At 39.2% G+C, this 25,701-nt stretch overlaps 1 protein-coding gene across 11 annotated transcripts in view; it reads right to left on the reverse strand.

Annotated features, from left to right (window-relative positions):
* Positions 1–25,701, reverse strand: part of RAPGEF5 (Rap guanine nucleotide exchange factor 5) — a 349,321-nt gene that overhangs the window by 14,530 nt on the left and 309,090 nt on the right. For all 11 annotated transcript variants that reach the window (XM_070264270.1, XM_070264267.1, XM_070264266.1 and 8 more), the window contains 9 exon segments: positions 24,357–24,387; positions 23,328–23,406; positions 20,598–20,747; positions 16,886–16,983; positions 13,703–13,825; positions 11,806–11,984; positions 6,719–6,809; positions 3,133–3,183; positions 2,255–2,342 (listed from right to left, as the gene is read on the reverse strand). In XM_070264270.1, the coding sequence (XP_070120371.1) occupies positions 2,255–2,342; positions 3,133–3,183; positions 6,719–6,809; positions 11,806–11,984; positions 13,703–13,825; positions 16,886–16,983; positions 20,598–20,747; positions 23,328–23,406; positions 24,357–24,387 (890 nt within the window).

Here is a 25,701-nt window from a genome sequence, read left to right on the forward strand (position 1 = left end):
CTTAACACTCACATAGTCCACTTTGGTCCTTTTTCTCTAACTAAAAGCAACCTCAAGTAGGAGGCACAACACAAGAGGGGAAAAGAGTTTTCATTAAAAATGTGATTGCTCTAAAATATTTTATTGCAACTTTTTTTCTTTTTTGAGCAAGACTAGCCCTGAGCTAACATCTGCTGCCAATCCTCCTCTTTTTGCTGAAGAAGACTGGCCCTGAGCCGACATCTGTGCCCATCTTCCTCTACTTTAATGTGGGATGCCTGCCACAGGATGGCTTGCCAAGCGGTGCCATGTCTGCACCTGGGATCCGAACCAGTGAACCCCGGGCTGCTGAAGCAGAACATGTGCACTTAACCGCTGTACCACCGGGCCGGCTCCAGTTTACTCCAACTTTTAAAATAATCTTGCAGTTAAGAAAACCTAAGAATTAATGTTGTTTATTTTTTCCAAAATGTCTTACATATTTTAAATTTTCATCCTATTTTCCTTTGGAAATTTTTTCAGACAAAACTGGGAACTTTAAATACGATAGAATACTACTGATGTTTATTTTTATGATGGCAAAAAATTAAGATAAAGGAAAAATAAATGCTTATTTAAACTCAAGAAAGCTTCTAATGAAAAAAACAAAAAGTTTAATTTACTAGAGCAAATGAATGAATGTATTTTCAGTAGAAAAAAGGAAAATTTGTTCTGCTGCCAGAAAAGAGGTGTAAAACTGAGAACTGCATCTGAGCTAAGATGTAAGTTTGAGACACTTGACTACATTAAATATTTTTTTTGGAAAACCACTAATATACAGCAGAAAGCTCTGCTTATATCTAATTAAGTTAAAGGGACATTATCAACCAATTCCCCATTACCTTAAAAATATTGTTTCAAAATTTTTTCTTCCTAAAATCAATTCTTTTCCCAGATTTTTCCTCATTTCTTATTTTTCCTATTTGTGTGATTCTAAGTGTTACTTCCCACCTGCCACCCCTACTCTCTAGTTGAAGGTGATTTATTTTGCAAATAAAAATTATAAACCTGAATAAACTTATCTTAAAAGGAAATAAATATGAAGAATCAAATGAATTTTAAAAATGTTATTTTGGTATTACAATCTCTCCTTATTTCATTCATTTACATTTAGCAGAATCTTTGCAGCTTGAATGAAGCATCCGTGCATCTCTCAGTTGTCCTAATACATTACTGTTTCACACAGATTCTTGCTTTATACTAGATGAAGACTGAGTGAGTACCTGCAGGGATGCACAGCAACTCAATAGTTCTGCAAGCTGTGGTTGTTCTGGAGAGAAGATGAAGAGGGAAGAGCAGCTTGAGTGCCAGCGGGGCTGGCGATGGGGGCAGGTGGGGCAGGAGGATGGCCACGCCAACCAGCAATCGAGTTCCTAGGTAACTCATTTCCAGAATCACTGGGGCCTGACCCAGCAGAAGTTATAAGCCTCTGCAGGGCAGAGCCTGTATAAAAGAGTCGTCCTATAAAATCCCTTGGGAAGAATCAAAATATGCCCAAGAAAATGGCCAAATCCCTTTTCCCTGGAAAGCACATAGGTAGGATATATACCGAATGTCAGAAGTGTAGGCCAGATCAAAAAGAACTTCCCTGTCATTAATCCCCTTAGTTTAAAAGAGACCACTGAGATCTCATTAGTAAATTCAACTAACATGTTTCTTGATGAATTATTTGGTGCTCTACAGAAGAGAAGTCAGTGGACTAACTTGGAGCTGTCACATACTTTCCTAAATGGATTCCACTCCTGGAAAGAAGAAAGTACATCTCTACCAATAATTTTCATACACTATATTGCTCGTGTTGACCAAAGGTACTTCTCACACAGCAGCAGGCCGTGGGCTGTACCTCGGAAACTTAGGTTGCAAACACAGAGCAGGATAGATCACCGTTTGGGTTCTTTATGCCAGTCTTATTCTTGGTTGAATTAAGTGGATTGTAAACTCCAAGAAAATAAGATAGTGCTTAGAAGCAGAGTAAAATAAAAACACACGTTTCCAGTGCCAAGTTTTGTGAGTCAAGTGAAAATGCTTTGATGTCTACTCAATTACAGTTAAGTATTTTAGGTATCTCTGAAATAACTGCTCTTTTGAAGACCAATCACAAGCAAACACAGTTAGGCTTGAATGTCAAAACTGCTTTAAAGAAACAAACGGAGAGTCCTTTTTTTGCCCTCTATAGTTAGAGTGATAAATTTTTGGAATATGGAATTACACAGCACAAAAGAGAGAAAACTGTTACCTTTAAGCAATAAGGGCATGAAAGGGATTTTGGGTGGCTTCATCTTTTTGAACGCATCTCTGTAGGCTTTGTGATTTAGCGAAGGATCCTGCCAAACAAAGCAGATGACAAAGAGAAGGAAAAATCAATGTGCTATAGAAACAATTCTAAATCCACTGTTGCTATACAATTTGAACATGATTTAGCTATCAGGGGTTCTTCCTAAGAATGAAGTAGATAAAGGTTTCCTAGGAGAATAAACTCACCAAATTAGGGCAGGAAATCTAGGCAATGAATGAAAGTCAAGTTATTGGTTTACAATAATGGGAGATGACTGCAAAAGAGAGACACCCTTTGATTGCCCTATTATCTTCCTCAAATAGGTCCTTTCAGTAGCGTTTCCTCTGCCTAATTTCTATCATGAGGTAACCCCAAAGTCTTTTGTTAGGTACACTGCCAAGAAAAACTGCCCTCATAATGCACAGACAATGCAGAGGAAACAAGAGAACTCTGTTTTATTGTATTCTGAAAAGAAACTATACATTTTGTATCTAAATTGAAGAAACGGTAAAAAGGAGAAAATAATGCATAACACACATTGCACACAAAATTTATACCAACTAATTTCGTAGGCTTTGAAACGGACTATACTTAAAAATCTGCCTTCTGAAAATTATACCAAAAGAACCATTCTCACTACCTTTTTCCATGGAGAGGAAGAAGCATTACTGTCAACTTACTTCTCTCCATGAGGAGCAAAGCTACCTTTCCACATACAAGTGAACAAGTCTAAGCCCCCTGACATGGCGGAGCACAGGTACTGACCCCTGAAATCTAGACAGAAACCTGACACTAGCAATTAATTTGAAGAATAAGTCTCCTTTGGCTCAACTACTTACTGTTAAACTTTCAAGTTCAGAGAAAAGTTTCTTAAACTTCCCAGGGATTTTCTAAAAATAAACAAAAAACATAAAAGAAAAGGTTAAAGAAGTCAGTTATTTTGAGAGGCACTAAAGGGAATTTTCATTAAGTTGTGCTTACATGTCTCACATTTCTAAACACAAATCGTTCCCCTGTCTGGTTCTACCCTGACTGCTTCTCATTATGCAATTTTCATCATCCCTTAATGTAACATTCATTGGGAATGTTGCTAAAAAGTTGAAAATAAATAACAGCCATATGATTCAGGAATCTAGGTGGTTAGACATTCCACACATTGGTGACTTTTTAATAAAAACTTGGATTTCAGTTCCATATCCTACCTTTGATGAATGCTCTTATCTTCTTAAATAGTCTTGCTGAGTGGGAAACAATAAGGTTGGCTGACATTTTTGTATAAATGATATAATTAGGTTTCACAGCAGAGGGCTAAATAGTGAAAGGCCATGAAAACCCTGAATGATGAAGCCTGCAATCTAATGAGTCGAATCACTAAATTGTAAAGATCAGCTACACCAACAGGTGGCATATAAAACGACAGAGGATGGAAATCTGGGGATCAGACTTGGCCACCCCAAAATGTGTCTCTCTGGCTTGATTACTTTTAAAAACAAAAGACTAAAAGAAACTTTGACCTCCTCCCCAACTGCCTAAAAGAAGTGAAACAGAAGGTCCTGTTCCAGGAAGGAGCTAATACCATAAGGTAACTGGAATGTGACATAAAAAGTGTCTCTCAGGTCACATTGGGTGTAGTTGGCCCATTTACATTTCCATCTCCATGTAATTGCCTTCCACCCCCTTGAAGTCCCAGATCACTACTCCCAACATCCTCCTTTGTCTTTAGCTGAAGATGATATTTAAGCTAGCAGTTTGGCCATTTTGGCGAGTTACTCAGTTTCCCTGGGTCTCTCCTACATATACGTGTTATAAAGCTTTGTTTGATTTTCTCCTGTTATTCTGTCTCATGTCAATTTAATTCATAGACCAGCCAGAAAGACCTAGAATGGGTAGAGGAATTCTCTTCCTCCCTAACAGAAACATATGTCATCCTCCCAAATAAAAATTTAGGGCTAAGGAAGAAGGGTCTGGAATTTCCCAGCCTGCCTTGAACACTGTTAAGTGAAAAACTGGATGGCTTCTGCACTGACTTAGTAATAAGTCCCATCTGAATTTGAATTCTGACTCTGCCCTTTCCAGCAGTGGGGTTTGGTGCGAGTCTCCAAACTCTCTGACTGACATGGAGACAACTCATAAAAAGAGTATAGAGTCCACAGCTGGTGCTTAACAAATTCCAGCTATTAACACTAGGGACAATGTTCCAGAAGATATTTCTGGAATTCTCTGTTTCTAAAACAAATCAAAATAATGAGACAAACCCCACAACAATTGGACTTTTATATTACTTGGAAATAGACTTTTCAATTTGATAATTTTGAATCTGAACTCAGTTTATCATAGCACACAGGTAGTTTAATCTGTTTGGAAACTACTGTTACACACACAGATGCACAGGTATTAATGACTGGAGGACAAATCAAATGAGAAAAGATAAAATGTAGACATGTGCAAGTGATTCCAGTTTTCCTTCTGAGCTGCATATCTTAGTCTGTTGAACAATCCACATGAATGTCCCAATGGCACCTCAAACTCAACATATCTAAAGCCAAACTGATCTACTCCAGGGGTCATCCACGGGCCAAATCTGGCACACCACCTGCTTTCGTAAATCAAGTTGCATTGGAATACTGCCATGTCCATTCATTTACAGAGTCTTTGTAGCTGTTCTCGCACTATAATGGCAGAGTTGAGTCACTAAGATAGAGACTATCTGGCCTACAGAGCCTAAAAATATTTACTATCTGGCCCTTTACCCCAAAAGTTTGCTGACCTCTGTTCTAATTCCTCAATCTGACTTCTTTTCCTGTATTGACTATTTGGGATAGTAAGACCACTTTCTAGGCCTAGAGATACTGTGGTCCCCTCTGCCTGGGATGGTCACCTCTCCCCAGTGTCCCCTGCAACTCCCAACTTAACCTCTAAGGCCCTGCTGTTCAGGTCTTCTCAGCTAACCTGAGGCAGAATGAGTCCCTCCACTTGCTCTTCTGTGGTCCAACTGGAACTGGTTCAGGACCTCCTTCATCATGGCATACTCTGCCCTACACTGTCTACCCACTTTCCATCTGCCACGGCGCTGATGCAGTGCCCTGCACATAGTAGGCAGTCAATATGCACATAAAATGCAGGCTGTGGGAATTTAACTGAATTATTTCTCCTCTGAATTTTTGCAAATCAAAGTTTCTTTCCAGGTTAATTCAAAATTCCACTCTCCCTTGACCCTTGCTAGTCATTTGTTTTCCTCCTGCTCTGATCAATTGTGGTAATTGTTGCCCACCTCCTTTAATCTTATAATGTGCGTGTACATCTTGTTTGCTTAACTAGAGCGGGCCTTTCATTTCTTTTCTTTTGAATTCCTTTAAGAAGCACTGACTCTGACCCTCAGGTCACCACAGTGGATTCCATCAGAGTATGACCCCAGACACAAAGAAAGTGAATCCATAAGTTGACCAGAGACCTATGCTGAAATTAGTGTAAGAAAAAAAAAAATCGTTGGCCTATCACTTTCTGTTGCAGCAGTTTGAACTTGGAACCCTGAAGAGAATGGAGCAGATAGTGATAGGGGCTGAATCTGAGAGGCCTAGAGAGAGGCTAAGGAGACCACAGTGAGCCACATGCAGGCTGGAGCTATAAGAGAGAAGACGTGATGGTTGAAGAGAAAGGATGAGGGAGAGAAATGGTACATGGAGCGAGGTAGCCAGTCAGTAGGGAATGGAGAGAGAAAGAAACAAAAGCCCAAAGAAAGAAGGTGACGGGGTCATGGGAGAGGCAAAGAGCCCTACATCTGTGTCTGGCTAAATTTAGGTAGGCTCCAGTTTCAGTCCTTCTCACATATATCCTTAGGGTCCATGTAGAACTTGTGCTAACTTGAGTGGGCCTCTCCATCTTTGAACCCAAACAGCCTTTATTGTACAACACTAACAGAGGCAGAGCCAGGATTAGGGAGGCCTGAAACTTACAACATTTTGTGGGCCCTCTTTCAGAAAAATACAAAATTATCGTACTTTTGCAAATTTTACAAAGATACATATCATCCATGTGAACACACTGCCAGAAGCCTTGCAAGTGAGAGGCCCTGAAGCTTAAATTCGTTCGTATATCTTCAGGCAGGTGAGCTTTTGAAAGGACCACCATGGAAGTGGAACCACACTACCACGGGAGCAGATCAGAAAACTAATTCTAGCTGGGGAGAATTTTACAATTTTTATCTTTCATATATATTATAGAACCATTTGGAAGATCTTTGGCCAAAATAGTTCCTACCAACTTGACACATTAATTTTTAACATTTTTTCCTAGTAGTACTTATCTCATTTAAACCATTTAAATAAACATTTTAAATATAGGCTTTTTTGTTCGAACAACTCCTGTTCAGTTTTATTTGCCTCCACCCCCCTCCCCCCCAACCCCATGTAGACCCCCAAGGCTCACCTCCCAGGTCTGCGACAGCCGGCTGACAGAAGCAGTGTTGAGACCCATCACAATAGCAAAGAAAGAATTCAGGTTTCTCTGGGCTTTGCAGCTATGGAATAAAAGAAAGCAGAAAGCACTCTGAAGCAACATCTTTTTGCCAGATGACCACAAAAGATGAGCTGAAAAGACTCTCCTAGGCCACAGAGTTCGACCTCTAGGGCAGGGCTAAACTCTGCTCCAGGGTCTACACAGCCTTGACTGCCCCTGTGGGAGCGGGTTTCCTCTCAACTATTTCTAACACCAAGGAAACACTTCCAAATGCTTCAGCTCATCCTTACCTTTAGGAAAAGATCTGTGCTCTTGATATCCTCTGGATACTTCAAAAGATTCCTCCTTTTTAAATCTGTTTTGGATGCATTTACAATTTCAACTGAAAACTCTTGAATTTCTGTTTCTTTATATATACCACACTCTTATTATAACAGCTTAGTCCCACCTCTTTAATCAGTATGCTGTCTTTATTTTTTGATAGACAAGCCCCTCTAACCTCACAGGTCTAAGCTTCCCTTTCCATTACCTTTAGATGTATTTTCTTTGCTATCAACAAAATAACTACTATATTATGTATATATTTAAAATATGGTATATATTGTGAGATACTGTCTCACATTTCTCATTTAAAGAAGAAAGGAAATAAAATGCAAAATAAGATCATGTTGGCCTCCATTCACTCTGTAAGGTTATCTGTTCTGTATAACGTCAATCATTCGACTTAATTGGTCAAAATTCCACTGATTTTCAAAGCCAGCTGAGGGGGCTTGGTATAAGAAGATGGAGGCTGGGCTTCCAGAATTGCCTGTGAATTCCAAATACTCCATTATCGGGGGCACAGTAGAAAACAACTTCTCTGAGGCAAGTCTTCAAAATTAAGAAATTACCCTAACTTGATAATTACATATGAAGAAATACGAAAGTGCTTAGCAGTTAGCTGGGTGCATAAAAAGTACCTAGTATATATTAACTTAGCTTTCCTCAGATGCCATCTCTTCCATGACATCTCCATCAATGTCTCAAATGGAATTTGGGAACAGTGTATATATAATTCTGTATTCTAATTTTTCAGTTATATACTGTGTTACGCTATATATTATGAATTCTTCACTATCATTAATGGCTATATATCACTTCATCAAAACATTTCATCATTTATTAATTCATTTCACTATTGTTGACATTTAAATTATCTTCAATTCAACATAGAATGCTGCAATGAATATCTTCGTGTGTAAAACTTTTTACTGTACTTATGATTTTTTTGAGTTAGACTTCCAGTCATTACCTGATTGGTCAAAAGCTATCACGACTGTAGGAGGTTCTTGACACATATTGAAAACTTCTGTCCCCCAAAACTATACCAATTTCTCGCATTGGAAGTTGTGTACATGAGCATCTAGTTCAGAACTAGGAAAATGGTGTGGGCTGTTAACGTAGTAATACACCTAGCTGGCTGTGCTCTGGCAGGTCCTGGCTGAACTGGCCTGCTCCTAGAGCCAGCCTCATGGAGTAGATACTGCCAAAGTACAGTGGCGCCTGGGCTAGAAGGAGTGAGGGTCATGCTTGGGAGCATTTTGGAAGTTCTATTTCCATTAACAGTGGAACCTGGAAAGGCACTGCTGCCTCCACACCTAGTATCCAAAATATCTGGGGCGAACACAGCAGTCCTGCAGGCCCCTCACCACTGAATCTCCACTGGGCATGGTCTGTTCCTCTCATAGTCTTCCTGTCCAGCTTTTCGACTCTGCCTGCAGTTGGCTGGTAGCCAAGAGGACCTGGAACTCAGTCTAACTGGCTCCTTCACCTGGTTTCTGCCAACCTTCTCCCGGGTGGACCCAGCTTGGTATATTCCATAAACAAACAAACAAGATACTTCCTGGCCTATGATTTAGAAATTCATCCATTTATGAGAATCACTGGTGCCTGAAGGCATCCATACTGTGACTCTACTTCCCTTCTGCCATTCACTTCCCTCATTGTACCCTTTCTGTCTCATCACACCCCTGGAAAGTTCACGCCAGCCAGAACAGACTTGAGTCAGCCCCATCTCTTGATGTGATGGTTTGAAGTGCCAGGCTCCTCTGCCGCGGCTCTTGTGGTCAGTGAGAACTAGCTCTATCTCTACGCCAGAAGCACCTCAGTTGGAGGCTCTCTCCTACTACATGACAGAGGTCCTGCTAGACAGTAGGTTCTTTAAGGCTAGAGTGTATGTCTATTTCATTCTCATATTCTGCTCATCACCCAAATATGCTGAGTATACAGCAAGCCTTTCAGAGAGCATTTGCTAGAGTTGAAACAAGATTTTCTGGGAAATGGTTTTATTATTATTCATTATAAAAAGGTTTATTTTCCCTTTTTTATTTACCTATATGTATGTATGTAATGTAATGATATGTAAAGTATCATTTACCTATATGAAATCTTAGATATAAGTATCATCTTTTTATGTTTTAGCTCCCCATAAACAATTTTCCTGGTCCAGATCTCTTTTTTTAGTCATACTTAAAATTAAAAAAAAAAACACATATAACCAACATCTGAATCTGTAAAAAGAAAAAAGGAATTAACACAGACACGATTTCTCTAGAAGACAAATTGAGAGAGTACAAATACTGGATGTCATTCCAGTCTGGAATTCTCTGTCATCAAGGTTCATTCATTCCAAGATAAGAACAGACTGTCTGACACTAAAACATTCCAGTTTAGCAAACACTCCTTTGTCTGTGTAAGGAAATAAAATCCACTCAATCCACAGAGGTGGGGGATGGGGATGGTGAGAAAGAAGTGGAACATGAATATGCAAATGGATGCCTTAGGCAGGAAAGACACTTCGTGATCATGGAGATTACTGTGTTCCCTTGGTTATTCCTACAACTGTGATTATGAGGAATTTAACTTTATGTTTCTGTTGGCATTCTATTCCATGGACTAGGGACAGAGATCAGTACAGTAAATAATTCAAAAGCATGGGGCCACATGGAGACGATGTGAATATATTTCATTTCCCTGAGGATAGATATAATCTTATACTGGGAACTAAACTGTGTGGTGTCATTTTATTCCTTGGGACGTTAATGTCCCACTTCTCCAAGTAACTGGCATTTAAAAGAAAGTTTCTGATCCAAAAGAGCCTTACCTCTAGGAATTTCACAGACTATTTTGGAAAGCACTGGTGAAATAAAAAAAAGGAGCATTCACCATAAACACGGTCCAAGATTTAGGCATATCTATTATCTCTCTCTCATTCCAGTCCCTGCTACACCAAACACCAGCTCATGTACTTCTATTATCTCTCACCAAAGTAAACAAAATATCCTGCCTGGGGAGGTCTCCTTGCCCACAGTTCAGTCTATGTGCTACTTTCAGATCAACCTTCCTGAAGGACGACTCTCATTATATGGGTCTCCTGCACAAAAACTTCCAATGAATCCCTACTGCCCTCTCAATGAAGTTCGAACTCTTCAATCTGAAACTCAACATCCTTTGTAATTTGGCCCCATCTTCCTTTGCAGATCAATCTCCCACAACTTCCTTATAAATACCCTCCACTCTGGCCAAGCTGGATGGGGTCCTTTCCCTGACCACAGGCTCTCTGCCTCCAATGAGCTTCTCTGCTTCTCTCCTCCAGGGAGTTTGACCTCCGGGGAGAGTGTGCCCTTTTAAATTCTTACCTGTCAAATTCCACCCAGAATTCAAATGTAACCTCAGATGCGACTTCCTTCACAAACGATTCTTGAATCCTCCTTTACTACATCATTGGCATATGAACTTCCCTTCCTCTAAAGCCCCCAACAGAATTTCACCTCATAATGGGGCACTCCCCTGTTCTATTTTGCACATTAGCTGTTTGAGTTAAAGAAGTGTCCCCCACACCCCAGCACACTGCGAACTCCTCCAAGGCAGGGAGCGGGTGTGGGCTCAGTCTGATTTCCCCACAGCACCTTGCATGAGTCTGCACATATACTGAGTGATCAATACCTATTTCCTGACTAGATTACCCTGGCAGGTACTTCAAAGCTGTTTGATATAAAAATTACTTTGAAAGACAAAGGAGAAATAAAATGGGAAGACTGGGAGAGCTTTTGACTCCTGCTGCCTGCTTCTGTTGGGAAGCTGTCTGAAGAGCAGTCTCAGGATACTAACCCGGTATTTTAAGAGATGCTCCCAGCAAGCCACTAAAATGTCACTCAACCAACATTTACTGAGTTACTGCTATTTACCAACTTCTGTACCAGGCACCCTAGGTACAATGACTGATTAGAATTAATCCCTGTTCTCTGGAGGCTAACAGAGCCCAGTGAAGGAATCCTAATATAAACAGATAAGTTTAATAAATATAAGAAGGAAATTTTTTAAAAAAGGAAAAAAGCATGTGTGTATGGGCGGGGGGGGGGGAGGTGGGGGGAGGGAGGCAGAGGTAGGGAGTAGTTGACCTTGCATCTGAAAGTCAGAAATTACTTAAGAATGACAGTAATTTGCTGGGTAGAAGTGGTCATTCTTGGCAGAGCCAATAGCACCTTGTCCAGGCTTGGAGGATGCTGTGCACAGGAAAGAAATAGTCATTCAGAGTGGCTGCAGCATGGGGTGCACCCAGCAGATGAAGCTCAGAGGTCAGGTGGGACCAGCCTATGCAGGTCCTGCTAAGGAGTTTGCAAAGTTGGTTCTGTGGGTAGCAAGGAGCCAAGAGCAGAATCCTAGAACTCACCTAATATTCAATGATTCTCACCCCCTCACGTCGTCTTCCCCCATTTTCCTAGCCTACGGTAGCTCGCCTGGCCACACTATGACTTAGCTGCAGGATACCACGTGTGTGCACTGCCTGCTTATTAGTTCTGTAAACAGAGTAGAGTGCTTTCGTCTGGCAGTTTGACATTTACCTTAAATACTTAGAAGCAAAGACATAAATATTCAAGAACGGACCTTTTCAATCCTTTGGTCACTTAACTCAATATTATACTTTTACATCCCAACCCTTCTTATCATCACAAGGAAAAAAATGTACTCTCTCAAGGAGAAGAAAGAAATTGCCCTTTTCATCACAAGAAACTCACTGGGCGGCGATTTTGATGAATTTTTTCACCAGCTGCACTCGCTTGCCTAGCTGGCTGCAGAGCAGGATCTCCGTGGCCACCCAGAGCTGGACCTCATTGCATCTCTGGAGCAGGAGGCTGAGGTTCACGGTGTGCTCTCCACTTCCTTGTCTGCTGAACGTGAAGTAGATCAGCTCTTGCTGAAAGAAAACATAGTCATGCCAGGATCTATTTTTAGCACATTCAAAGTCAAAGTGATACAAGTTAGTCGATCTTTAAGACCTACTTTGGGAAGCCACTCTCATATCATAATGCTATGAGAATATAAAATAATATATTAAATTTGATACAATTTATCTTTAGTTTTAGAGCTGCTTCATTAAATAATGTTTACTTAGAATCCTTATATAAATGTTATTTTTTACAATGTAAGGATGATGCATTTACATGAAAATCTAAGACATTCTAAAGTTTAAATCACAAGTTGAATCAAATGGAAACTTCCCAAACTTGTTATATTGGCAAATACAAGTGAAAATGAACACCACCAGTATTCATTAAGATGCGCATTAGACCCTCACTGGTACATTCTCTAGACAAGAGTTCCCAAATGTTAGCATGAATCAGGATCACCTGGTGGCTGTTAAAGCACTGATTGCTGGGCCCCACCTCCAAAATTTTCTGATTCAGTAGGTCTGTGGCCGGGCCAAAAATGTGTGCTTCTAACAAGTTCCTAGGTGGTGCTGATAATGCTGGCCTGGGAACCCACTCTTTGAGAACAACTCACACTGATATAAGATACTGTCAAATCATAAACAGAGAATGAGATTAGGGCAAGGTCCTAAATTTACAAAATCCAGTAAGACCAGTAACTACTTATATGGACGGATCATATGCAAAACAATAGAAGCGATTTGCTTCTAAACGGAAGGGTGTGCGTGTGAATATGTATTTTACAGAAGTAATTCACATTCTCCCACTGCATAAGCAGGGACACATCCCTCTCTATTAACATTTGCAAAGTCACAAGTCATTTGGCTTGAATGAACTCACTACTTGCTCAAATTTAGATTATAATGCTGGAATGTTTTTTAATGAGAAAATACAAGGACATTTAAAAGACATTCCAAAATGAAGTGAAGCTCAAGGGTCCCTAAGTTGGGCATGAGATCCTTCTTCAGAAGGAAAGGCTATTTTGTAATGAAAAATTTCACTATATGGCAAAGCAGAACCAACGTATGGTTGCACAGAGCTGTCACATTTTTCATCTCCCGATTCCTATGAGCCTTTCCACTGGCTAAATTTATTTATTAATTGTCAGTAGCATTTTGCCTCTAACCTATTGTTTTATAAATGTTAAAGCTGTCCTCAAGGGAGAGGTTGATAGACATAAAAATTTGAAAGATATCTCAGTTTTCAAGAAAGTACTTAAAGTCTCACAGCAGAGTCTAAATTTATAGTATGTTCTTAAGTAAAAGAATGTATGTGTGTGTGTGTGTGTAGGTATGTACATAAATATGATTCTTGTATAACCACTGTAAACTTCATGGAAAAATTAAAATATCAATATCAAAAGTATCAAATGTAAAGTGGCTCTTCAATCCTATTAGAGCTTCATATATACAAACACATAGGTATTCACACATAAAAATACAGCCTATTTATACTGCATTATACAAACATATGACTGTATTAGAAGCAAATAGATCATGATCGTGTATTCTGATTTTCCTAGGTGTGGTCAGTCTTTCAATATACTTCAAGTCTCCAAATATCTTTTTGGGCCATGGTATCCTAAGCAGAACTATATCACCAGATGATAGATCTTCTTAAAACCTAGTCACACACAAACAGTCTTCAAAAAGAATTTACAGCTAAAATAGCACTAGCATTTATTTTATCTTTTCATTCCACTTACCTCGTGAATTGAATTGAAGAGACTCCAATCAAAATTCATTAATTCCAGAGCAAGATCCCAAGTGTTCATTCCCAAAATCCTCATCGACCTTTGCTGTGACTCCTCATTTTCTGCAAACGGGTTCTAAACCGACAGACAGAAGCGAAAGGCTCCTCAGTAATTCCCAAATGTTTGGCACTGAATTGACTGGCCGTAGAAAGGCACTAGAGGCCCAAATTAGAAAAGTAATCTTGTCTGAGTGCACTTAATATTTTCCCTGGTCTGTTCACCTTCAGTGAATTACAGCCAATTTAGGAAACAGCCTTGGAAACAGCAGAATGTGATCAATGATACTTCACTGAGTTAGTCTGCCCCCTCCCCATCAACACACGTGCACGCACAAATCTGATTATAAAACACTGCCTGGCAGACAGCATAATGAAAGCAAAAGCCCTGAAATCACTTGGCTTCTGGTAAGAATTAATGTGCCAGCAAGGCTAGTATAAAAACAAACAAAAGAAATGTCATGGTGCACTTCAATAAAGACAGACATGGCTTTTACAGGAAATATGCTCAGCAAGCCTCATCCCAGACACACATTTACAAATTTTATTAAAATGCCTGCGGAAAGCGATAAAAATTTAAACAAGAAATAAAAGATCAAAGTTACTTCATTTATATTCCATGGGGGATGATTATCTGAAGTATCTATTGCTTTCCCGACACAAATAGTATGAGTTTGGTAACAGGATTTCCTTAAAATCTGGCATGAAATTATTAAATGCCGCCACAGCATTAGTTTCACTGTTACATTTATTTAAAATTATCTGACATCTTTCCAAGATATTTGATATTTTCTTATTAAAATATAAATTCTCCCATTTGAAGGGTTGGACTTGAAGAGATAATGATGTTAAAATAGTTAATGACTTGGAAAAAAAAAGAATGGGACTCTACATAAATAAATGACATAGTAAGATAAAGGAAATATTTCAGATTCCAAATATTAATCTATTTTTAAACTATGAAACAAATTATTTGCATTTTAGAAGTTTGACATTTATAAAAAATTTTCCTAATTAAAAAAAAATGAATGACAAATGATCTTCACAGAGCTTTTCCACAGCCTTGATTCTCTTCAGAGTAGGTCAAGGTACAAATTATCCCGGGATCCCCAGAGTGGGATACAGAGTGGAGCTTAGTAAGGGCGGACGGAATGAATGCATGTGAAAATACTGAGGTGTTGAGATGGGGGACAAGCCCACGTTTCTCAAGGATTGGTCCGGTTAGTTTGGGACCAGATGGATGCCATGCTGCACTGCAGACATTCCAAGGGAGAGCCAAGAGCTGGGCAGTAACACAAATTTCTACTCACTAATTTAGGGGTGTAATGGCATTTTCACCTGGCTTTTTCTCTCTAAATGTGCCCTTTACCCTGGCACTGCCCTCTGGTTATTCAAGGTTGTCCACTGCTTTCTCCAAGAAACACTTTATATTTCTCTATCCCATTCATTCAGGGCTCTAATTCCCGCTTTCCAAGAAGATTAATTAATCCATGTGCAAGGATAGTGGGTACTAGCGGTCCTTTCAAGGTTCCAGTTCAACTGAAACCTTTTAGAGATGAAATACCTAAAGTTATGATTCCAACAGGGAAACTTTGATGGTGTGCAAAGTTGGTGGGGCAAACATGTGAGGGCAGGACGGCATCTGGCTCATCTCAGAATACTTCATAGCACCCACTTATTCCATTAAGACATTGCCTCTGGCCCAGATTATGTTCTTCTGGAGCTGGCCCTGGACAGTGGTAGGAGAGCTCTGGAGATGCATGCAAGGGAAATGCAAGAGAGCTGTATGTGGCCTGGAGGAGGAGGGTGTGGAAGACAGAGTCCAGGTTCCCTTCATCACCAGGAGCCCACAGCAGTTACACATTACATTGTCCTCCTTCATGGGGAGGGGTGAAGTCAAATCATTCTCAGTATTTGCTCAAAGATGCTGTGCAAAGTCCAGTTTGTCATGTTTCAGTGATGGAGTTACATCATGTACAGATGCAGGACCTGTGACCTGCTGACGGACACTCAGAACTGAAAGGCCCAGTAAGAAAAAAGCTTTCCCCTTCTCTCCTTTTCTCCCTCATCATGTACAAATGAAAGGAATGTGCAGGAGCTCCAGAGTCAAACACATCAGTCTGAAATCCTAGCACTGTAGGCAGCTAGAGTAAGCTACTCAGCCTCTCTAAATTCCATAGGGAATGTTAACACTCCTATTCATTTAACATGCCTAATAAAGAATTCCTTATTAGGCATGTTAAATGATATACTGTATGTCAATTACTCAGCACATATGAATCTGGTAATAAATGTAAAAAATGACAGTGACTAATATTATTATGGTAGCTTGATATCCTGTAGATAATTTTACATATTTTTATTATAAGCAGTTTTGTTAACCCATGTGGTATATACATTCCTCAATTATGTATACAACAGGAGCCAGCTGAAAAGGCCCATCCCAGCAATGACTCTATGAAACAGACTAGGGCCATGAGTCTGGATGATATAATCACAATCTGGTAGAGCCTGCTTTTTGTGGGTCATGGATCTGAGGCCTGATCCTACCATTCAGAAAGCAACCACAATTCTGAGGTTTTTAGAAATAATAATAACAAATCATCGACTTAGACGTAAATGTTCTTAAATTTAGAACTGAAAATAACACAGTGCGGGTTCTACATTTCATACTCTTACTCTTCTATGGCATCTGATGTCCCCCTATTATGAGGCCATTTTACACAGGGAAGGCTGATAACCCATCCTCTCTTTGAGAGGAATGGTAAATGGACGGAAACAAACAGCAGATTCTCTTTTCTCCTAAATCCACACAGGGTGCATTTCTCAACCTAATCTCCATATATGCACCAAAAAAGAAGAAATGGAAATAAGATTCCCTGGGTGAGGGAGTCACTTTTCTAAAATCCCTTATTTTAGGGGCTCAGAAAGAAGCAGGGTTTGACTTAGGAAGGGTTTAGAATTTCTCAAGATGGGCCTCTCTTTGCTTTGCAAAAGTGTTATTTGATGAGTGTATTGTTGGCTAAGAGAGGAAACAGTTCAATACATTTTTCCAATATTCATTAAAAAATATACAAAAATATGCTTTGAGTCTGACATTAGTGGCTATGGTTTCAAGTACAAGGCTAAAGGTCCTTACCAAAGTGTCAGCCAGGTCTTTCCGATAGACATATATCCGACCAGACGCTTCAAGGGATTTAGAGATGGCCAAGTCATTTGGCTGAAGTTCATGCTTTTCTTTATTTAAAAAAAAAAGGGTAATTAGAAACACAAGAAGAACAGTAGGCATATATGGTACATCAGAAGAGTGAAATTTGCCAAAGAAACATATTTAAAAGTAAATAGGATGTAAAGTAGATTTAATTCAGTTCTGCATTTTCTGTACAATGATACCAGTGGGACTATGGACATCACTGCTCATTATCCCTCAAGTGGAACCCTCTTGTGATTCTTTCTTATAATACTTAGTCATTTTTTATAACACAGAACAGTTTAGGGAAGAAGGTAGAATTCACTCACAATCCCATCACTCTAAGAAAATCATACGATGGTAATATTGGTAACATTTGGGAATATTTTTGTTCTGATGTTTATGTAAATGTGTGTGTGAACATATACACACACACACACACACAGTAACAATTATTATTTATACATATACATTCATAATCGTTATGGGTACACATATACATATATATTTGCAATTATTCCATATATGGTTTTACATTCTGATTTTATTATAAGCACTTACCCACTTGTCAAAATTATTTATATAAGTATGTTTAATTGGTTACAGAATAGTCCATTATACCATCATTCAATGTTTCCTCTATTGTTGAATATTTAATGGTTTCCAATTTTTTTGGTCATATAAATTAGATGGCAAGATATATGCTAAGTACTAGCACCAGGCCTGGCACATAATAGGGTCTTGATGAATGGAATCTATTATTATAGCAGCCACAATATATATTGCTGAAGTCAATAACCTTGTGCATAAATCTTTGGCTGCTTATAGATACTTTTCTTAAGATAGATTCCCACCAGTGGAACTACTGGGTCAAAAGGAATGAATAGTTTCAAAGGTTCTGATACAAACTGCCAAGTTGCTTTCCAATTCTTATTTTTTAGAAAATTAGTCATCAAATTCCTAAAAATAGGAATAAAACTTGTCCACTGACCAACACTGATCATTACATTTGGTAAGTCTGCTATTTTGCTAAAACCAAAAATAGATTCCCAGTTATATTTCTTGACTACTAGGGAAACTGAATATTTTTCATATATTTTTCTTCAATTTATTTCCCTTATTGCAAATTGTTCTTATCCTTTGACCTTTTTTCTACCATAATTGGAGCTCTCCTGTAACACAATAGCCTTCTTCACAGAAAAATGTCCTCCTCCTAACTTTACAAAATGCAGATGGAAATCGACTAAAGTAAAACCCAAGTTTATTCCACTGTAACATAATCAGCTTCTCCTGAGGTAGCCCTTCAGTTATCCAGCATGGTTGGGAAATGCAACATCCTACACATCTTTTTCTAGATAACTTAATTAGTTAAAATGCCAAATTTTGTTTTGAACATTTCTGCTTAATATGGAGTACATAAATGATAATCTAATATATTTTTTATGGCCCAGCATCATGAAGATCAATAGTACTGTCATGTTGGGCTGTTGACGTGTGTAGTAAATGGTCCCACACAGCAGGGCTCTGAACTTTTTCCATCTCCTCCCTCTTTGTTTAGCTACAATTTCTTGCAACCCTCTGTGTGCTCATGTGTACACATTAAATCTGAATTTATGAGAGCTATTCCACACTTGCTATGGAATAAAATGGCATGGCTTTCTGACAGTAATTTTTCCATTTACTAAGAAATTTTTTTCTTATTTTCAGGTTTGTCACTAGACTATAAAAGATTAAAGCTGATAGAATTTTAAGCTCTGAATAACTGGCTAGGTTTCTGTACTATATCCATACACCTACCCTGGGTACAAAACAGAAACCTCCTGAAAGCTATGAGATAACAGCACCAGGCCTTTTAGAAAAATCCACAAAACATCATTGCCAACATCTTTAAACTTTTTTTGAAAAAAAGAAAATAACAGTAGATTTCACTGTCATTTCATTTTGGAGTAGCATTTAAAATATTATTTATTTAAAATTATGTAACTAGGGCAAGGAATACATTAGGCTCTGGGTTTTTTCCTTCATAAAAAGATTATTATTTGGGGGATATTAAGCTGCAGGCAGAAAGGTTCTTAACAGACAAAACTACTAATTGATGTAAAGTGATGGCAGGTTTCCAAAACTGAGATAATTCAAGAGATAAGTTGATATTTCTAGTGATGATTAGCAATGAGTGTGTACACATTAGACTGCCACTGCCCACCCTGATGAATCTAATTTCATAGAGTGTAAAATGGCATTTCACAGCCATCAAAAAGATTGGACAGTAAAGAGCTACTCGTTAATTTCCAGATTCACATGTGGCCCTGGCCTAACTGTGAGTCAGACTCTGAAGGAGATGGGCCTCAACTGTGCTACCAAGTTCACTCAGGGTCCTTCCTTCTCCAGTACCTTCTGTCTGAATGGGGACCCAATGCTTCCTCTTTGTAAAGGCACTGTCTTAAGAGGCAAATGTTGCTTTTGATGAAGCTTAATACTGTTTCGAATCATTTAATATTTTTGGTCACTTAAAATTAAATATACATAGATCTATCTGAAATACTTTATTAAAAACTCAACCACTCCCTGATTAAAATTCATGTAGTCCACATGCTTATCAAATTCTTGCCCTTTTTTTCTAGATAGTGTTTCGATGGATGCACAGTTGGGGCCCTAGGAGAGGGAGGAGGGACTCTTGTTTGTTAGGCCTTGGGAGATGGGCTGTATCTGTCTGCATATGTAATTGACTAGCTTGTAGGACCATTTTACCTGCCTCTGAGTAACAAAGCAATAGAAGCAATCCTCTGTCACGTGATGCTTTAACATCAAATATATCCTGATATCCTCTGACTCTAGAATGATAACAAAGGTAAGAGGAAAGCAGCTATCTGATCCCCTCCCCGGCCTGCCCCATCTCTGGTTGATTAGTTCACATAGCATGCCCATTTTTCAACTACTGATGCTAAGTCACTGTCTTTGTATTTTTCTTGGGGTTAATGAGATATTAAACAAAGATTGTAAGCCAAAAAAGAGGCCAGCGACATTGAGATCTGACAGGCTCCGGTGAAAACGAGAGGGTCTGTTCAGGTCACGTAGATCAATAGCGTCAGCTTGTAATCTGGGTGATCTTATTCAAAACAGACAATAAACCATTCTCTGAGGATAAATAAGGCCCAACAGAAGGAAAAGCTATCATCAGACCTCACTCCCCACGTCCACCTACAGGAACACTGCCTGTGAGCTTTTGGCTTATTGTATAGTTTGTATTTCCTTCAATAGGGAGTCTTTAAGTATTAAATTGTCAGCCAGCAATATGACTAGTTCTAGGCCGTTTTTCTTTTTCCTTTGTAAAGTAATTTTATCCTTTAGCAATTTCCCAAGTTAATTTAAATATGAAAATAGAAGGCTTATCTAGAGTACAAAATAAGAAAGGCTTTATAATATATTTCAAAACACTGGCATGCCTCTTTATGCAGTTCTTGGGGAAGAAATCCAGAATCCAACAGCGCCCAGCTGTTGTCATGGAAACACCTCTGGTAGGCAGTTTCTTGTCGTCACTGTGGTCACCCAGCTGCGGACCCAGAAGGGATGAACTGCCTGTGTACTCTATAAAAATGCCAACTCTCACCTTTGGGAGCAGATCCAGTGAAAGATTAATATTCAAGTACAGAAAATAACTCACCCCCAGAGAATGTGACGGCCACCAGAGCCAGATCCTCTTCTGCATGCTGGATCTTTTCTGCCACAACTTTCAGGATCTCTTGGGCTGTGCTGGAAATTTTGGCCTTCACACTGACATAGGAGTGCTCTGTTATATACACGTGACAAAAAACTGTACAAGGCAAAAGAATTGTTAGTAAACAGAGAACTGTGGACATGAGGTACAGACTTCTCCAAACCAAGACATCACCTTACTAGTCTCTTTAAACATGCACAGCTAGATTTACATATTTATGTGTGCACACGGGCGCCTGAGGGTATATGCATACGAATGTGTCCTTGCACACCCGCGATGTGGATGTTATACAGCTGGTGAACAAGCATGAGTAGTACTTAGGTTTCTCATACAGCAAGGAGAGACCCACGTCATGCAAGTATGCCCTCATGGTGGAGATGGCCTGACCAGAATACACTGGAATCTGTGGGACATGGACTGTATTCTTGAGTCCTTTCTTTGAGCATTATTGAGATCTCCCAAAGCAGTATATGAAAAAGTCTAACTTGGGGCTGGCCCCATGGTCGAATGGTTAAGTTCACGCGCTCTGCTTCAGCGGTCCAGGGTTTCGTCAGTTTGGATCCTTGGCGCTGACAAAGCACTGCTCATCAAACCATGTTGATGCAGTACCCCACATAGCTCAACCAGAAGGACCTACAACTAGAATATAGTACTATGTACTAGGGGGCTTTGGGGAGAAGAAGAAGAAGAAAAAAAGATTGGCAACAGATGTTAGCTCAGGTGCCAATCTTAAAAAAAAAACAAACAAAAAAGTCTACCTCATACATTTTTATTTTATACTCCATTTCTGGACAGTCACTGTGGCCCAATCAAGTACACTACAGTTTGTTATTAGAACTCTCATAAGCTTATCCAAATAGCTGTCATTTGCCATGGTTTCTGTATTCAGCCTTCTTGATCATTTAAGAATGAGCCCCTGAATCAAGATCGTGGTGAGTTTAGTTTCCAAATAGAGGTCACACTTCTAGTCTTTTTAATTTCCTTTTTATTGTCTGCAGTGTGAATAATTATTACTAGGACATTTCACTATCAGGGTGAACAGGTCCTGGAAAAATTTTTCTTTATTATTTGATAGCAGAAAATGTTTTAATAGCAACGGAGATAATTGACATGTTATTTGCTTCCTATCTCAGCTATTCCAAACGTATAAACCACTGGCTTCTTTAGAAAAGACAGAAGAACAGTAATATACTTAGATACTCTTCTCTTCTATACTGCAAAAAAAAAAAAAAGGGGGGGGTGAGAGTGCAGCTCCTAGAGAAATTTCATATGCAATTTAAATGGGACCACAAAAATAAACCCAGGAATGTTTTCAGAGAAATGCAAATGAAGCCAAAACCTAACTGAGTTTACACGTACAAACGTCAAAATAAACACACCACCAGGAGGCACTGACAGCATTTTGTTTTTGGTTTGGTTGAGTGTGTCACTAAAACAATAGCATCTAACAAACAGGTGTTTTATACATTGTCAACAGACTTCTGAGAGACAAAAAGGCTTTTTACCTTCCATAGAAAAATGGAATTTTTGAGCAAGGCAAAGATCGGCTCTACAAATCACTAAAGATGAGGCAAGTTTACAGTTTGCTTAATAAGCTGACGAACGAAAAGAGGCCAGGATCGTGAAATACTCAAACTCTTTGAAACTCAGCTTGAAAAACTATACAATTAAACCATAAGGCAAATGGTCAAGGACGGTCAGCAAGTAAGGAGTTAGGAGGTAAGGTCACTTCCTTTGCTCTTTCACTTGGTACAGATGCTACTTATGATACAAGAGTCCCATTGATGAGCATCATTATATACAAACGCAACATAACAGAAGAAGCATCCTTGTGACATTTTGCTGGTTAAGTGTTCAAGAAGTTGAGCAAATATTAAATGTGCACACTTAGAATTTTAGCACATTGAGAAAGGCAAGTTAACAGAGAAAGTCTCCAAGTCACAATAGCGTGAACGTTTTAACTGCTCTAAGTGCTTCCCAGCTCTGCACTTGACTCAACCTTCTTCCAAACAGGAGGAAACCATTTCCTGTTTCATTATAAAATACTAACGTAGAAAAGCACGTCAGCACCTTCTGGGTGCTAAAAAGGTCTTTTCCCTTGTATTGACTGAGCAGCCCTCTTCAGGGTGGGTCACGAGCCCTCTCAGCACTGACGGGCAGAGACCGAGAACATACTGGCTATGTGCCACTGCCCAGCACAGCCTTGCCTTGAAGGAATTTCGATTGCACATCCTTCCTTTAATTATTCTCTCCAAGATTTTCTTCTCTAAATCTCAGAGATTGACTCAGCAAAGCCCTGCACATTGGCTTTAGTGGACTTTCCAGTTAGTCATAGGCAATAGGCTAACAGAGCAAGGAAGAAGGCGGCCAAGAGGAAAAGGTTGCATGTCCAGGCAATTTTGCACCTCTCCCTAAGAACGCAGGAGGCTCTTTGCAATCTCCTTTCCTTACTTTCCAACTTAAAAATAGCTTTGGTCCCTGGGACACAGGTATATGATCAAGAAAATTGTAATGCTCAAAGCAAGAAAAGAAAAACCATCAGTTTTGATGTTAACGTGCCTTTCAGAGTGTGACAGCTGGAAATGGTTAAAGGCAGGCTGATGTGTTAATGTTGGAGAATGAGGGTGATTAACTGCGACTCCACCTACCCAAAACCCTTGTTAAAATCATACTCACTTTCCTCTGTTTCAGTCACAGTTCCTCTGTGTTGGAGCCAGTTCTCCTTAAGACTGAATTGGTGGAAAAGGGCTTTATTCTGTGAGAGGGGAGAAAGAGAACAATGAATGAATGTATTCCTGCCCTTTGGAAAACCACAGCTGTTTACAACATGTTCCAAAAGAGCTGGCCAATTTTTTCTTTTTAATATGAAATCCACCCATCCAATCTTAGAGGAATAAACTGGGAGTTGCCTCTATTAATGCATGTGGAGGTGGAGAGTCTGAGCACTATGACAGACCTTGGCCAAGGCCAGTAGTAGGCAAAAAGCCCCTATAATTATTCCCTGCGACATCCTGGAGAATATCGGCATGATTTTTACTAGATACTACAAACATCCACAGATTCTTCTCCTGAAAAAGACATTGTTTCCACATCCCAACATCAACCTTGCTTTTGGATAAAGCAACCTTGGGATGGTTTCATACCTCTGCTGTAGTGCAAAGACTTTCTTAAGGGAAAAAGCTTCATTATTCAATATGATTATCCACCTGACACATCAGCTTCTACAAAACTTGTGCCTGACATCTCATTTGCATTTTTCCCCTCAAGTCGAATAGGAAACACATTCCCTCTTGCGCTCCTCTGTTTTTCTGTTGTGTCGGAAGTGCAAACCTTTTCCTTACAGGACTTCCTTAGTCTTGCAGTCAAGATTCTTGCCTGGGTCTTTTCCTTTTTTGCATTGACATTTAAAATTCAAACTGATATCACTCTAGAGACACTGGGGAAACTCTGAGATTCCAAAATGCACCACAAAAATATGCAGAATGTCATAATGTCAAAGGCACATGGTGAAATCGGATCTGCACCAGCACAGGGAAACTAAGTGCACAGGAGAATGTCGGCAAGCCACAGCCCCAGGCTTCTCCCACCACAGCCCTGTTCTGCTTGAGGTGCTGTTCATTTTAATCACGAAGAGATGCCAAAAGAGGCTAGGGAAGGTCTCCAAACAAGATCGCTGCACTTCAGATAGAGAAGGGTCTGCCTTACCTTCCTTTGCGGTGAATACTCATCCACAGTGCTGAAAGGAAGAGGACAGGAAGTCAGTCTGTCTCAAACCCAGAATAACGCAGTTATTGTCATGGAAGACTAATTTTCAGGCACTGGGCAGAGGTTTTTGCTTTTCAAAAAGATAAAACACATTAATTTACAATGTATAACATGCTTGACATCGGGCTCTAGATTTCCAGTGAACCAGGAAGAAAATAACCTATCTACTTAACAGGTATATTTTGCTTCCTACCCCCAGAAAGTGAGCAGTGAGGGAAGAACTGGATTTATTCAGTCCACAAAAACTCGAAAAGTTTTCTCATATGTTAGCAAATTTTAGGTGAAATTATTGTTATTCACATAGCTAAATACGTCAGCCAAGGCACATCTAAAAGATAATGTTTCTATGTGGACCTGAGGGACATTCTGCAGGTCCCTAGCTCAAATTTTACTCCAGAATCTAAAGATATTTCATAATTTTATACCAAAAAGGCAAGAAGCATGCCTTAATATCATTTTCTTGTTTTAATCTATTATCTCCCATTTTTATGTGTTTTTTTAATGGAATGTATTAAATGTATTAAATCCCATTAATGCATTTAAACCTACGAAACCATGAATTAAAGTTTCCCAACAGGCCTGCCTTGTAGCACAGACCAGCTTCTGGGGGATTATTTTGATTTAAAGGCTGTCTTCTTTTTCTTTTTTGTTCATTTGTTCATATTTTCACACTAGTCTTAGGCTATGGAAACTTACTATAGTGTAAATTGTGATGAAAGAACCGCAAAATTCACAACACATTTCTTACACACTGTCCTAACTTGCACCTCATTTCTCAATTTCTAAATGTGTGATTTTTGTGATGGTGGACTAAGGGTTACATACGATTTGTTTTCTCTCTAATCTTAATTTATACACACATTTAATTTGCAACAGGATTTCCCTTTACTAAAATTAAGTCAGGCTTTAAATGTCAAATCAGTAATCTGAAAGGCCTGAACCAACATTTTCTATAAGAAATGCATTTGTGACTACTGAAATCTTAGAAGTTTTTAACAACTTGACAAAAGATGTGTTTCATATTTACTAAGTAGAAACTACACTGTAAATCAGAGAACATTTTTTCCCTTCAGATTAACTTTGCAGCTGTATCTGAAAACTGAAGAATGACTTGATGTTTTCATTTACCAAAATTAATATGGAGAGTTAGTGGTAAATCAGAGTAAAGTCAGGTATTGGCAATTTGAAAGACTAATCAAAGACGTTGAGGATACTTGCACATGCCCAAAGTCACTGAGTAAATGGTTTTCTTTTTTCTTTCTAAATTGATAAAGAAACCTCAGGG

Source organism: Equus caballus, chromosome 4 (genome assembly GCF_041296265.1).
Source record: "Equus caballus isolate H_3958 breed thoroughbred chromosome 4, TB-T2T, whole genome shotgun sequence".
NCBI lineage: Eukaryota > Metazoa > Chordata > Mammalia > Perissodactyla > Equidae > Equus > Equus caballus.